The 15,343-nt window shown below is 42.5% G+C and overlaps 1 protein-coding gene and 1 long non-coding RNA gene across 2 annotated transcripts; both read right to left on the reverse strand.

Moving 5' to 3' along the window:
• Positions 1-228: 228 nt before the first annotated feature.
• abhd15a (abhydrolase domain containing 15a) lies at positions 229-8,190 on the reverse strand. The gene is made up of 3 exons (XM_057049943.1): positions 7,202-8,190; positions 2,873-3,225; positions 229-2,074 (listed from the first exon to the last, which is right to left on the reverse strand). The coding sequence occupies exons 1-3, from the start codon at positions 7,703-7,705 to the stop codon at positions 1,441-1,443; spliced, it is 1,491 nt and encodes a 496-aa protein (XP_056905923.1). The 5' UTR covers positions 7,706-8,190; the 3' UTR covers positions 229-1,440.
• A 4,128-nt stretch (positions 8,191-12,318) lies between these two features.
• LOC130535098 (uncharacterized) lies at positions 12,319-15,134 on the reverse strand. Its single transcript, XR_008953032.1, has 2 exons — positions 15,003-15,134; positions 12,319-13,686 (listed from the first exon to the last, which is right to left on the reverse strand). It is a non-coding gene; the product is annotated as an uncharacterized LOC130535098 (long non-coding RNA).
• Positions 15,135-15,343: the final 209 nt, after the last annotated feature.

Consider the following 15,343-nt stretch of genomic DNA (forward strand, 5'->3'; position numbering starts at 1 on the left):
TAAAGAGTGAGTCTGCAGGCGCAGAGTTCTGTGGGTACGCTGGTGTCTTACAGCTGTCTGAGTGGATAAGATGGCGTGGGTGGAGACACACATGCGAATGCCCGTGAGGTCTGAGCTTTGACGACAGGGAACTGACAAGACCGGTGGTCCCTATCTGAGTCCAAACAACACGAGAAAAAAAAAAATCAGGTCAATGATTTTAATGTACTAGAAATTGGATACACTTCCTTTACCTTCCAACCCTGAGGGTTCTGAACAGTTTTATTAGAACATAGTAAGCCTGATGAGTTATAGCAACTTTACACCAGATCATAACTCTTAGCTGTATATAATTCACTATTTGCTATACTTGCTAACAAGTAACTTACAAAACTTTAGTCAAGTAAAGTATGTAGAATACTCACAGGAAATATTAGAAAAAGTACAAATGGCATGATAATACCGTACAAAACATGAACAGTTGGCCAATAGAAAAACTGGCTCATTGAACTCACAACATTCTGTAGGTAACATGCAGATAATGTGAACCAGAACAAGACCACCCTGGGATACTTTCAAATCCAGAAGACATCATGTAAATACTGTAAGTCTGTTACTGGATGCAATTTACATATAACATTTAAAAAAAATGTTTTTTTGACATTTATTCTTTATACGTCAAGTTCAGCATATGTATGTATGCATGTACATATTTCCTTGTAAAGGGTAAGATAAATGTGCAGTATGTTCAGTGTGTTTTGGAAAATGACACACTGTTATCTGCTGGCAGTGAAGAGTTTATAGAAAGTATGCAACTAATGTAAAGAACACAAAATGAGTTTGTTTTCAAAGTCAGTACCGGTATATGATGAACACTTACTAAGAAAAAGCTCAACAAGCACAACACGTGAATACAAATAAAAAACATCTTCGAGAAAATTTGTGTTATTTTCTTTGAATGCTCAACCTAAAATTGTACGTGATGACTTTGTCTTTTTACAGCCGACCACCAGGAGTTAAACGGTTTTAATTTTTCCTCTTAGAGCTACGCCTCTATCCTGCACCTTTATGTCTCCTCTGGATCCAAAATCAACTTTGGCCTCTAAAAAACTCCACAATGACAATTTTATACGATACGAGCATCAGGATTTCACACAAATGAACATTCTTTGAACCGGAGAGAAACTATCAACTGCCATTTTTTACACTTTGTTTAACACATCTGTTGTTACCACATTGAATTATGACATTTGGAAACAGTTTTACTTTGCCTGAATAATGAAAAATGGACAATGGTAATGTACTGTATGTCAGGTTTTACACACCTTCTTTTCAAAGCACTAGTTTGTTACAATTATGTGTTTACATAAAATTATTTAGAATGCAAAAAATGAAATCATTTTCATGTAGAAATGACACCTGTTTGGCATATAGTATAGCTTGAATTCTAATTCAGCTTCATCATCGTGTATAGGACCTCTGCCAGTTGTAAATTGCATGGATGTTATGGGAGCAGGTTGGCACTCTTTTACATGAGCTGACACTTCGGTGGCGGAACATTTTCCCACTTATGCTTCCCCCCAGGCCCCTCCTCCGGACAGAAAGCTGCTTCGCTCTGTCCTCTGCTGCAAAAAAGTCTGTGGCTGCCCTGAAAAATTCCAGCAGCGCTTTGTGACTCCAGTTGGTCCCATGATTCCCCACCCCAGTGTTTGGCGGAGCCCCAGAGCTGGCTGCACCAAACGCCCTGACCACGCTGCCTTCATACTGGGTGGAGAAGCCGCAGTGACCTCCTCGGGCAGTCAGGAGAAGAAAAAAGTGTGGGTTTGTTTCAAAGAGCTCCAACGGTATTGTGGATTCGGTGTCACCCCGGACGGGGTCGTCACAAGCACATATGCTCAAAACAGGAATGGCCACTTCATCCACGTCTCTCAAAGGCTCATTGTGTTCCCAGTACGCATCCCAGCCACTCCCAGGTTCTGCAAATGCTGCCGGTGCCGAGCTCCTCAGGCAGAACAAAGATTCCTCCAGGCCACGTAAGGAAGAGCTGGAAAACAGGGTGTCTGTTTGTAAGGTCTCCGCCAGCACCGTCTTGTACCTGCAGACCCAAATAGAATCAACAGAGACAACAGGAGAAAATGAGGCTTATCCACTTTGAAGAGGTTGAGGTGCATCACCTTTCATGGCAATGATTAGAAAACCTTAACCTGTGACACGCTGTCTGTTAGAATCAATGGCTTGACATGAAGCCGGGCGGCTGTTGCCGTGGCAACTTCTTTGCGCCTTAATTGTCTTTCCACTAAATGTTTGGTGAGTACTTACATCCATTTTTTTCTCTTCAAGTCATCTTTTACCGGACTGACGATTCAGGATGTTCATGATGTTGTTGGGCTTTTTCATTCTAGTTTGGATTTTCTTAAGATCAAAATGTAGGTGTTGCATGTGCAACACCTACATTTGTGACAAGTGCAAACTTCCATAGGGCAACTGTGTACACAGGTGAACTGGTTTTTCCAATAAGAGGGAACAACATCCTCATCTCACTATCTAACAAACATGCTGTCAGGTCAAGGAGCTGTCGGTTCAGTTCAGGCTCTGTGTTCACCATGTTTCCCTGCTGGCAGCAGTTTTGATGTGTCTGATCCATCACTGATGTATTCTCATCAGAAAACAGATCAGACAGACACTGTGAACACTTTGAACTGCCTGTTCTTATAAATTTACGAAAAAAGAAAAACATAATTGCCTTCAAATTGGCAAAGCTGATATGTTATTTCTTTTTTAATTTTGGTAACCACAGCAGGTTGAAAATAAACACTCCAAGACTGGAATCCCCAATCAAATAAAATAAAAATAGACTGCAGACACAGGTGAGGAATTGGATCCCCCTACGTACCTGCTGAGACAAATCTTCTGGTAAACCACCAGAGCCCACTGCAGGGGCCAACACAGCCCTTTCTCAAACCAGCTCTGACAGCGGAACACAGGCGACAGGCAGACGGCCGCTGTCATGTAGCTGGATGAGCCGCACTCTCCGAGGTAGGACAGCAGGAGGCCGGATCCGGTGCTCTCGCTCACGGCGTACAGTCGTCCTGATGGCTGCTGGTAGCGGATGTAGCGAACAGCCTCGCGCAGGTCGGCGGGGTCGCCGAACTGCTGAAGTTTGACAGTGGTGAGAGGGCTGCTGTTGTGGCTGCGGCGGTTAAAAACCACTGGGAGGTAGCCGTGGAAGAGTGCTGTCTCACATAGCTGTAGAAGAAGAAATGGAAGGAAAATTACCAAGATTAAAAACTAATTTATAGGTCACTTTGGACAGAATGTCTACAAGTGCTGTCTTTTATTTAGTTCATCTACCTAGTAAATGTCAGCACTTCTCTCAAACCTAAATCCCCATGGTCAATCTATGGTCATGATCAGCACACACACACGAAACTGTGAGCATCCAGAACAGCCAGTTTGAGTTAAACCATGGGACATTACTGTTGCCTCACAATAAGCAGGGTTCGGGTTCGAATATCCTGGTGGCCAGGGGCTTTTCTGTGTGGAATTTGCTTGTTCTTCGAGAGTCAGTGTAGGTTCTTTCTCTAATTCAGCATCTCTCCAAACTCCAAAGACATGGAGAAGGGTGAAACAGCAACTCTACCTTGGCCTTAGGTGTGAATTTGAATGGTTGTTTCCCTCTATCATAAAATATGCTAATCTGTGTCTGACTGTATAAATAGTCTAAAATTTAAATGCATGTGTCGTCACACGAACAGAACACCATTTAGCATTGCTAAGAAGTTTATGATGACCTAAAGTGGAGACAGGTCAACACTATTATCATTGGTATTTTAGCTAAGCTATGGTAATTTGCACATTTCTTTCTTGACAAGACTTGACAAGTAGATTATTGGCCTTTACCTTTTGAAGAGGATAAATTACTGGTAAATATTTTTCTACCTTTTACAATATTTACACAATTGTATCTAAAAGATCTAGACATTTCAACAAAATGCCAGAGATTCTAACAATGTTTGGCTTTTCAATGACACAGCAGTACCAACTATCTCAGCAAAGGTTTGTTTCAGAGCAGCAACTATTTTGAACACATTTTACTTTGTTACACTGGAAAGTGCTTCAGACAGAGAAATGACATCATTCTCCTAATTTTGAGGATTAGTGAGTAAATGATCTGAATCTGTTCGAGTCTGCAAACACAAATAGACGACTAATCTTTCTTTCTGGATTTGAAGCATCACTCTGCATCATCTCAGGAGAAGCAGGTTTAAGCTGTGTGGATTGGTGGTCTGTACCAACGAAGACTAAGCTTAGAAATGTTCTAAATCTGCCGAGATGCCAGAGAGGAAGCACTGCAGAGTCGCTGCATTAAATATTTACTTCCCTCAAGACTGCAGAAGCCTTTTTTCCTATTTTCTGGCGCTTTGTAGAAAGAGGGAGGAACATCAGAGCAGAACCCGAGACAATGTGGATTCCATAATTATTCTCTTTCTCTTTAGATCTTAGAAAAGAGCCATGAGGAGAAGAAGAGCTATCACAAATGACTGAGCAGCACAAGTCCTGTATAATTACCTAAAACCAGGACACATGGTCAAATATTGTGTCTGATAAATGGCACCTGAGAACCAGAGCCAAGGCCTTGGTGTTGCAACAGATTAAATGAGGTGATATGCCGATCAGGCTGCCCGGACCCGCCTGCAGATCTAGCAAGTTAGTGTAAAGCAATAGCAGACTTTCCTACGATGTGAATCGCCCAGCAGAGGCACCAGTGATCACAGGTCAGCATTTTAAATTATGCTGCAAATCATTTCCGTTGTCAGTTTTGATCGGGGAGATCTTTGGAACAATATGGAGAATTGTTGAGTTTTGCTAAGAGTCAGTGATTGTTTGCATGTGAGCTTTTATTTTGTTAAGAAGCTAATAGAATCACAAGGCCTTAAACGGAGGCCAGGGTTCAGATGGAGTGAGTAAATTCTCATGTCAATAACACATTCTTTCTGGACAGAAATCCAGGCAGCCCTCAGGTGCACATGCAGAGGATAATCTCCTCACCCTCACCGGTGGAACAGGTCCACATTTGTTACTAAATAATGTGACATAACTAAATGTCATCAGGACGGAGCCCTAAATCAGTTGGAATTAATTTTATTATTGAATTAAAAGCCCTTTAGAGAGCAAATGGTCCTTTTTTCAGCTTTGTAATTTCTCTTTTTTCACTCTCCCTCCCTTTTCTTCTCCTACAGTACAATGGGAACCTTCAGGAATCGTCTCAATTTGTCACATTCTGTTACAATGCAGCTTTACCCTGAATTTAAAAAATCTCTTATATTCTTTAATTTAACATTTGGAGTGCTCAGGTGAAGCGCAGCCTCCAGGATTCTTGGACATGATTCTACCTGCTTTGCAAATGTGGATTTGGGGATCTTATCAGTGCTGATCATCTTTCAGCTTGAATTAGCACCATTGGTGAACAGACATTTTCAAGTTTCTCCAGAGTTGTATGATTGGGCTCAGGTAAGATCTCTGGCTGGGGCACATTCACAGAGGTCAGGTTTATGGAGGTTTGTCTCTAAACCTATCCTGCATTGTCTTTGCCGGGGGATTGGAGTCTTCATCTTGTTGGACAGTGAACCTTCAACCCAGTCCGAGGTCTTGAGTACTCGGGATCAGATTATTTTTATTGAAAAAAACTGAAGAGCTGACTGAAACTGACCTTGGTTTCATCAGGAGACTCATTTCTCACAGATTTAGAGATTAAGCATCACACGCTGTAGAGTCCTTTAAGTGCTTTTCTCAAACAGCATGGCTTGCAGAGGCCCTGGTGGGCCCAAAAATCCTTTAATTTCATATTGATTAAGGGCCTCTTTACTCCTGGGAACCTTGAATGGTGGTGAAGCAGAATGGTTTTTGTAGCCTTCCTCTGATGTGTCACAATATAATCTGACCTTTGGAACTCTTTGACCTCATGGCTCGGTTTTCTCTCTGATTATTATCAGTTTCGTCTACTTCTTTTTATCATGTGTAAAAAAAAAAACAATGAAGAACAATCTTAAAGGTGATTAAGACAAATAGAAACACTAAAGTTCAAGTGTCATTTCAAAGGGTCTGAACACTTATGTCAGCATCCAACTCTCACTCACACAGGTCAGGATGGAAAGATATTTCTGAATTTGTAAGAATTTTATTGTGTTTCCATATTGGAGAGTAACAATTAGTCACTGAAGGGAAGGCAATGGTATGAGGCTCTTTAACTGACCTATTCATCTTTTATGTTTTTAGACATACATGTATAATTTTAAACATGTTGCATTACATGAACAAAGGAGCATGAGAGAAAGTGTGAACAAAATATGAATTATATAAAAGGAAAGGGCTTATTTATCAGTTCATGAGAACAAACATTTCAGTGTTAAGTCTCTAAGCATGCACCACAAAACCAGATCTACATGCTTATTTATCCAGACAATGCAAACATGAGCAGAAAGAGAAAGGGGGGGAGAGAGTGATGGCAGCAACACTCATTAATTGGTGTTCCTTGTAGCATCTTCTAGACCTCACATGCCTAAATGGCTGACAGCACAAATATTTTCGACCATAATGATGCAGAAGTGACACACATGCACATGAAATCAAGACCTTCTATCTATTTCACATGGCTCCGATACATTGCCCTGTTTTTTTTCCACAGAAATTTTTCACATCCAACTCATGTTTTTGTTTTTAATTCCAGGCTACTTGCAGAGCTGTTATCTCTGACAGGGGTCTGGCAGCCAGGCTGTTGGATCCTAAGCACAAAAGCAGGCCATCAGACCATGAAATGTTACCATGAGCAGGTGCCCATTTTGGGGAGAGAGCAGAGTGTCCTGCACTTCTCCAGTCAATCATGGTTTTGTGATCTCTGTCAATGACTGCAAGATTTCCATCAGCACTTTTTAAGAACCCTTTAATCCGTAAAATCAGCTTCCTCATGTCCACACAGCTGAATGAACTACACATTTATTTATTTGACTTGCATGGTCCAAAGTCTCCACCACTGAGAAGTATAATTTCCCCCTTTTCTGTAGCTGTAACATTGTGGCTGTTTCACTGTCACTTCCCGCATTTCTTTAATAATATGTCAGGCTTGGATAAATGACACTATAAAGATGCTATGCACTGATATACTTGTCAGAAGAACAGGTGACCTGTTGTTCCTTATGAGCAACATCAGAGATGCAAATCTTACCTTTAACACGGTTCTTGTGATTTTCCCAAAGGAGTTGGGAATGATGAGCAGCACGGGGCTGGTGGAGTGGCTGGACGTTCTGCGTCTTTTCTGGGATGAAGGCACAGCCCAGTCCAAGGCCACTAGGCCGTCATCGCTCAGCTGCAGGTTGTCCCGCACGAACTGGACCGGGCTGTCGCACGGCCAGCACGCCTCGTAAACGCTCTGCAGGAGCGCGCTGGCGCGCCACGTCCACCCGACGAACGGCGAATAATTCCTGAAAGTCCTGCAGTGCTTCAGGAGATAGTTGGCCAGCGCCGACGGTTTGCAGACCAGACTCACCGCGGCTGCTTTCTCGTGGCGATCGGAAACGCGCTTCCCGGGTTTGTTTTCGGTCGCCTGCTGTGACGGCGTTTGTCTCTGGAACAAAGCACCCGGTGGGCTCTCGGTGCCGAAGTATTTGGAGCCTGGCCATATTAAGACCGCCAGGATCACGATGCATAGAAGCAGAGGCCAGTCCAGCATTGGAACGGTGGGTTAAAGCGACACAAGGACGGTGCAGACACTTTCTAGACCTGATTCCGCGCTTCAAGTTTACACATTTAGGTCAGTAAAAATCGGTGTGTAGCCCATTAGGTCGTGATCCTCAAAGGACACCGAAGTTTGGCGATTCCCCTCCGGCGCCATTCAGCGTACAAAAAGACGCGCTGTCACAGTTGCGCTTTGCGTCTTTTGCTCCAGTTTAGTCCGGATTTCGCGTTTCCGCGCACGAACGTTTAGTTAAGAGGACAAAAATCAATTTCATACGCTCGACGCCGACTGATCAGCTGCGCTCAGCAGGTGTTCCAAAGTTCCGGGAGCGCATAAGAGCTGGTTAACAGGCAGCCGAGCAGGTTCCGGCTGGGCTCACAGTTCCCTCATCTCTGTCTCTATTAGCTTTATTAATGACTTTCACGGCACTCGTGTAGACAACAAGGAGAAAAAGCTCACTGCAATCTCTCTCTCTCTCCCTCTCGCTCTCCCTCTCCCTCTCTCTCTGTAATCCACTCCATTATGTATTGCGCATGGACGTTATCAGATCTGGAGAGTGAAGTCCATCTAAATGAATTTGGCACCGTGCGACAGCTCCACCAGAGAATATCAGAACTAATAAAAACTTGCAGGTATTTAGATCTAAAATAAAATGCGCAACAAAGCAGGTTTGATCTTAAAGTAATGAAGCTAATTAAATTATGGAAGAAAAAGGTTTGTAGCATGCAATGGATCCATGTTGCAGCAATACAGGATATTCTGTATGCATTTTGTAGGTATTTTGAGCGATCAATGTTGGACAATGTGTTTATTGATCAGTTATTTTAACAAGCTGTCTGTATGAATCCCAACTTTAATTACATTGATCAGAACACAAAGACATACTCTTGACTAAAATCAAATAGGTCTTTTCTTCCTGGATACCAGCATGTTTTGTGGGGTCTTCTGATCATATCCAGGTCCAGCACAAGGCCGTTAAGAGAAATCCTATGATAATGATCTTTATTTTCATTACTCTTGAAACAGAAACACATTCATCGACAAAGCCATTAATACAGTATCAAACATTAAACACAATTTGGAGAATCAAAGTGAATCTATATCGCCCCCATCATTCCCATGACAAAAAAGATACTATGATTATAAATATATGACCAGACTTTGTGTTTGCTTGATAGAATTGGAGTTTGGGACGTGCATTACTGTCACTTCATATTGGTTTACATCCAACTGACTTCACTGCAGCTCCACAACTTTTCACAACCACTCTCGACCTGCTTCAGTTCTGCAGTCATCCACAGTCAGTGCCAAAGTAGATTTTTGAGATATAAATTATTAACCAATTGAAGCACAGTTGGGCCTGACGAAGTGGAAGACTTGGAAAAAAAAGTTTTTTATTGTTAGTAAATAACTGGCTGTTGCAGCTGCACATGCAGAGTGTATACTTATTCTCCCTGTTTGAGCTAGAGACCATTAAATATCTGCCAACTCTTGGTCTTTGTGAGAACTAAGAATATTTGCAAGAATAATAGGAAAGGGTTGTGAATAGGAAGTGGTTGTGAAAAGTGTTTCACCATGGCCAAATATAACTTCACACCCTTTAATTCACAGAATTAGATGCTGTAACAGCTCAGAAACAAGCTGGTTTATGAGTGATCTGTGATTTTCATATGTGTATGACTCCTGATTTGTTGGTCTAATTTCATATTAAATTAAATCAGCTGTGGGACAGTCACTCTCTGCTGGCCTCACTGGGTCTTTTCCCTCCCTCTTATCTGTCCTGGCTACACCCTTCATGAGCTGTTACCATGGCAAAGACTCAACCTTTAACATCAAAACAAGCAAATGTTGTGTCTCAATTATGAGTTTTAATCCATTTAACTGTACATTATAGCCACAGCTTGAGGGTTTAATGCGGTCTGTTCATAAATCTGTTACTAATCTGAAATGTATGTCCAAAGTATTTGCTGCATATCTACAAAAAGATCCTACAAGGAAACAAATGTTGGTGTTGTATTTTTTGCATCAGCAGCAGGGGGCGTTTGTGGTGGTGGGGGCGCAGGGGTAGCCCTCAAATCCCCCAAGAGTGCATTTAATAATCTGCTCTTTTTGGCTGGTCATGCAGAGCAGCTGGAGTTGTCTGTGTATGTCAGTAAAGTAGCCACACCCTCCTCTTTTCCCGATGGCACCACCATATCCCTGCAATGGTGCAGCAGCACAGCTGCCTGGGTTGAGGGTTGCTTTGTGCAACAAAGGAAGGCAGAGTGCAGCGAGCACGCTTCCAGTCAGACCTCTTAACCAGAAGGTGTAACTGAAACCATCTGCAGAACCTGAATGTTTTGGCTTGCCTGTATTTTCAAGCATCTGCATCTACTAAGGTGTGTTTCAGCGCATCTACACTCTGAACTTGATGCTGGTCTTCTGCTGACTCACTCCAGCCTATCATTATATGTATGCATCTCCTTCTGTTCAGTATGAATCTTGAGATAATGTACATTATATTAGACTTATGAAAGTCTTGCAGCCACTCCAGCCACAACGTTGAATCGCCGCCTCAATAGCTGACTGACTCATTTCTAAGTTGCCTTTTTCCTGCCACACACTTCTACTTCCTGTGACCTACAAAGCAACACGGCTGTGGCGTAAAATGTGCTACTGAAACTTTCACATAAGCTGATGGCATTTAAACTGTTATTATTATTAAGTCCTTTTTAAGTCTGCAAAATCTAAACTGTTCTGTTGGATCACTCACATTCATATACAAATATTGACCAGATACAACCATATAGCCACTTGTCCAATATTGTGTTGTTTCCCCCTTTTTGCTGCCTAAAAAGTAGAAGGTAGCTAACGAAAAAGGTTGGTGCTGCTGGGGAGACAGCGAGAGCCATACTGACCCAAGCAGCTTCTATAGGACTGCCCAGAGCAGGTGAACTGTCTCTGACTGAGGACTGACTGCCTGCCGCTCTTCACCTGAAGAAAGAGGCAGAGACAAGCAGCAACCAGGCAAACAAAACAAGAGTCATCACCACTTGCTCAGTGCTCACACTTGCCTATTTTTGCTGCTTCTAAGACATCAGCCCTGAGGACAAAAATGCTCTTTTGTGGCCTATTATATCCAGAGTGCCACTGCAAATCATGGTAATTAGTGTCATTCCCCGATTGTCTCTTCTGATTGGTGTATATTCAGGAAATAGTCCTAAAAAGGTCAACAAAAAGACAAAGCTGAAGAAGAAAGAAAAACATGTCCGCAACCAAACCCCCCAGTCTCTTCCTCAGCTCTGCAGGGTAGCAAACAGCACTGAGAGCTGTGAGACCTGAGAACTGTGCTTTTCCTTCCCAAAAATGTAGCTTGCTCACATTAAAAATTTAATGTTCTTTAAAGCAGCTGCACCAAATCACAGCTGTTATGAAAACCTGCTTCAGGGACCTGCATAATCTGATATGACGCATCAGCTAAGTGGAGTTCTTAGCTCAGATACTGGGATCAATTTACTCCTCATACAGGATGTTTTTGTCATAGGGGAGAATTTACGGAATCATTTTTTCAGCACTTAACATTGAGGAAAAAATCCAACAAATTATGTACCAAACATACGTTTTTGTATCTAGAATATTGAGGAATGAATTTATCTGAACACCTGCAAAATAGCTGCTGTGTCAAGCAGATGATTTAAAATTGTCTCACAGGGAGGATGTTGTGCTGCAGCCAGAGCGATTTAAATCATCCATCAATGATGTGTATAAAATCCCCAAATTGACAAAATTCTAAACACCATCCATCCATCTTGTGCCTATTTTACCCTTTAATGGGGCCTCGGGGGATGGAGCCTATCCAGCTCCCTTTTGGCGAGAAGCAGGAGACACCATAGACGAGCCGTAGGCTCATCACAGTAAATGAAATAAACTGTGCTTGTTTTTCACATTGCATTCAGCTGAATTGCAAATCCTGCAGAATCCTGCTGCAATCAAAGAGGGAGAAATAAAAGAGGTTATATTTCTCTCTTCCATGATGTGTTATATAAATATTCACATTTGGAATCCATCTTCTTACTTGCAGAGCCACAAATGGTCAGGTTCCATTATATGTCATCATATCATAACCCTAACCCTAACCTTATTACCCAGCAAGCTCTTCTTGGCTCACGAGATACAGAATTTTTGAGTTTCTGCAATCTGTAAATTGGAGCCAGCACCTTCAGCCATCCAGTTCCTATCCCAGTACAGGTGACCCCCTACATTCCAGAATAGATTTGAAACATACCTTTATGCCAAAACTTCTGTTTATTATATAGTTTTGAAACTATGGCAACAGGTCAATAAAACGTTTGGTTTGGGTTCTTCACAGAGCGTCATTTTTACTGCAAGATATCTTAGTGGCGTCTCTTGGACCTCCGGTGGGAAACAGATTGATCAGAAGAACCTGAGCATGAAATGAGTGTTGCCATGGAGATCTATCTGTCTGCCTGTGGTTGGGCGCAGCGGGTGCAACTTACAGCTGGGTTCAGACCCGTGTGTCAGTTTTTATACCAGACAGTTAGGATAACGGCATTAGTAATCAGGGGAACACGACAGGAAGTGAACTTCATAGTAAAAAAGCAAAATGCTTGTGAAATGCTATTTCAGGTTTATTGAAGTATTGTTAGGAACAGTAGTAGTGCTATTACATTTATCATCATTTCCTTTACTAATCTCAATTTACTCTTATATCGGGATTTCAAGAACATCACATATGCTTATTTGCATTCCATAAAAATCTATCATTACATTGAATAAAATTGTGGATAAAGAAAGTGATGAAAATTACATATATTTAAACAATTATTACTTTTTGTGTGGATTATTTGTTCCCAACACAGGGTGAAAAGGCACAATAGTGTTTAAAAATACCAACATTTGGCATTTATATATATAATAGTTTCCAACAGTGGAATTTTTTAAAACTTAGAATAACTCATCAGAAACCCTTCAGCAGCTCAGCTTTTGTCTCTAAGAGTCTCTTAAAACTTAGGGGGGGAAACATTTTTGCCATCTCACTTTGAAAGTGGAGGAACTGCATGTGTTCTCCATTCTGGAGCTGTCAAACACTGAACCCAAACAAATGGATTTGCTGCATCTTTTTTTCTCCAAACTGATGAAAGACACCATCTTTCATTCCTTTAACAAATATATATGACCTTTTTGCGGTATATCCAGATTTTTCAAACAAACTAAGTCACAGTCAGGTGTTGACGTGCACAGAGGGGCCCTTGGGTGTTTGTACCTCCTCTCGCAGTGCTGACAATTCTTGCAAAGACTTGATTAGATGAATGATTTGCAGACATTTATGGTTCGATTGTGGCTCTTTACATGTACAAATGCTGTGTCCCAGATAAAAGCAGTTCACAGAGGTGAATAAATAGCATGGTAAAAGCATCCATGACAAGTTTTTTTTAAAGTGATTCATCAATCGACAGGTGGATTGGAGCGGCGTCAGCAGTGATACGGGCGCTTAACTGATCTGTCATGGTGATGAAGGAGCTGAGCCGGAAGATGAAGCTCTCGATTTACCGGTCGATCTACGTCCCAATCCTCACCTATAGCCATCAACGTTGGGTGATGACCGAAAGAACGAGATCGCGGATACAAGCGGCTGAAATGAGTTTCCTTCGCAGGGTGGCCGGGCTCAACCTTACAGACAGGGTGAGAAGCTCGGACATCCGGGTGGAGCTCAGAGTAGAGCCGCTGCTCCTCCACATCGAGAGGAGTCATCTTGGGTGGCTCGGGCATCTGGCCAGGATGCCTTCCAGACGCCTCCCTTTAGAGCTGTTCCGGACATGTCCCACTGGGAGGAGGCCTCGTGGCCGGCCCAGGACTCGGTGGAGGGATTACATCTCTCGCCTGGCTTGGGAGCAGCTGGGGGACCCCCCTGGAGGAAGTGGTGAAAGTGGCCGGGGAGAGGGCTGTCTGGGCATCCCACCTGAAGCAACCCAGACCTGGATAAGTGGGAGAAAACGAAACGAAACGATTCATCAACCACCCGTCACAGTCAAGTGGGGGTCAAACTAGAACATTTTAACTGTGTCGCCTCAGTCCTTTTGATCTAAATGGGTTATGTTTTGTTTCAGATAGTTCTGAACGCTGCTTCATCATCGACTGGCGAATAAAAGCACACATGTTTGGAGACCCAACAATTGCGTCAGCCTCCAGCTTCCAGGCAACCAGATCTGACAGACAGGATTGGAAGTTTCAGAGCACCGATTAAGGACATTAAAGAGGAGAAGGAAACCTCAAAGGCAAAAAGACACTTATGAAATGAACTAAGTACAAATAAAGGTAGTTCTGGGATGGTCAACATGGTTCTGCAGGTCCACTCGATGTTCGTGGACTCCAATATGTGTAAAAAATTTGCAATAAGTGTTAAAATTCCGGTTTGTGTTGGAATGTCTAGATCTAAAGGTCAAAGGACAAGGTGACAGTGTCCAACAGTGAGGGCGAACAAGACATGAAAGAAACTGCTGCCTGCTGCCATGTACCTGATTACATGTTGACATTATTGGTAAGATACAAGAACAACTTATATCAAACCTTTAAAGCTGCCTGTTTTTCCAACGGCTGAATTTTATTTTGCACCCAGTAAAAAAAACAGATGATTTAGTGGCAAAAGTGCATGTGTCACACTGAGCATGCAAGTGCACATCAGGTTAATAGAAATGACAGTTTCTCACTTATTTTACCCCTCAGCATTAACACTGCTGGATTCCTGAGTAAAAATATAAGCAGTCAGTTCAGCTCTCAAATGTAAATTTTCTTCCTCTACACAGTTGTGCAGGAGAAATGTTTCCAGTTTCTTCTGCCTGACAGAAGAATTCTTTTACTCTCTTCTACTCTGGAGCTCCTGATGCCGCATCATCTTTTGCTCACAGGCGCATAAGTGGAAGGACTTTTATAGGATTCCTTTGCTTTTTTTTCTTTTTGGAATCCCTGGTTTGGAAACAGTGACTCATTGATGTTCCATTAGGTTTTGACAGATTTAGGGGGGTGGCTCAGCCCCGGTCGCTTTGCACAGAATAGAAAGAGATGAACAATGCAGCGTTTTATGGATTTAAGTGAAGATGAAATGTTCCCATCTGGACAAAACAGTCAAGCTTATGAACAATAAAGGGATACAGTTACATCTGATATTTAGCTTCTAACCCAGCAGGTCTGATGAAACAATGGAGGAGGTAAGTCTACAGCCAAAAGATTCTGTCTCTTGTAAACCCTTTTTTCCAACATTCTCAGGAATTTTTCTCTCCAGGAATTTATTTACCTTCAGCTTTTGTCCTTCCATCCAACCACCTCTTTGTCCCATTTAGGTTTGAGGGCTGGATACACCACCCCTGGTTAGTGAATGGTGTTCACCTGACCTGCTCACTATTGAAGCCCATCGCAGCTGACGTTGGGCGGGAGGGGGAGGTCCTCTTGGATAACTCATCAGCTCATCACAGGACCAACATGCAGAAACAAACAACCATTTACACTTAAGGCCAGTTAAGATTTGACATTTAACCTGTTGCTGAACTGCATGTGTGTGGGCTGTGGGAAGGGGCTCTGGTGCCCACCCAGACAAGGCGAGGGTATGTAAAATACACACAGAAAATCCCCAGGGAT

Source organism: Takifugu flavidus, chromosome 12, assembly GCF_003711565.1.
Source record: "Takifugu flavidus isolate HTHZ2018 chromosome 12, ASM371156v2, whole genome shotgun sequence".
NCBI classification, from domain to species: Eukaryota; Metazoa; Chordata; class Actinopteri; order Tetraodontiformes; family Tetraodontidae; genus Takifugu; species Takifugu flavidus.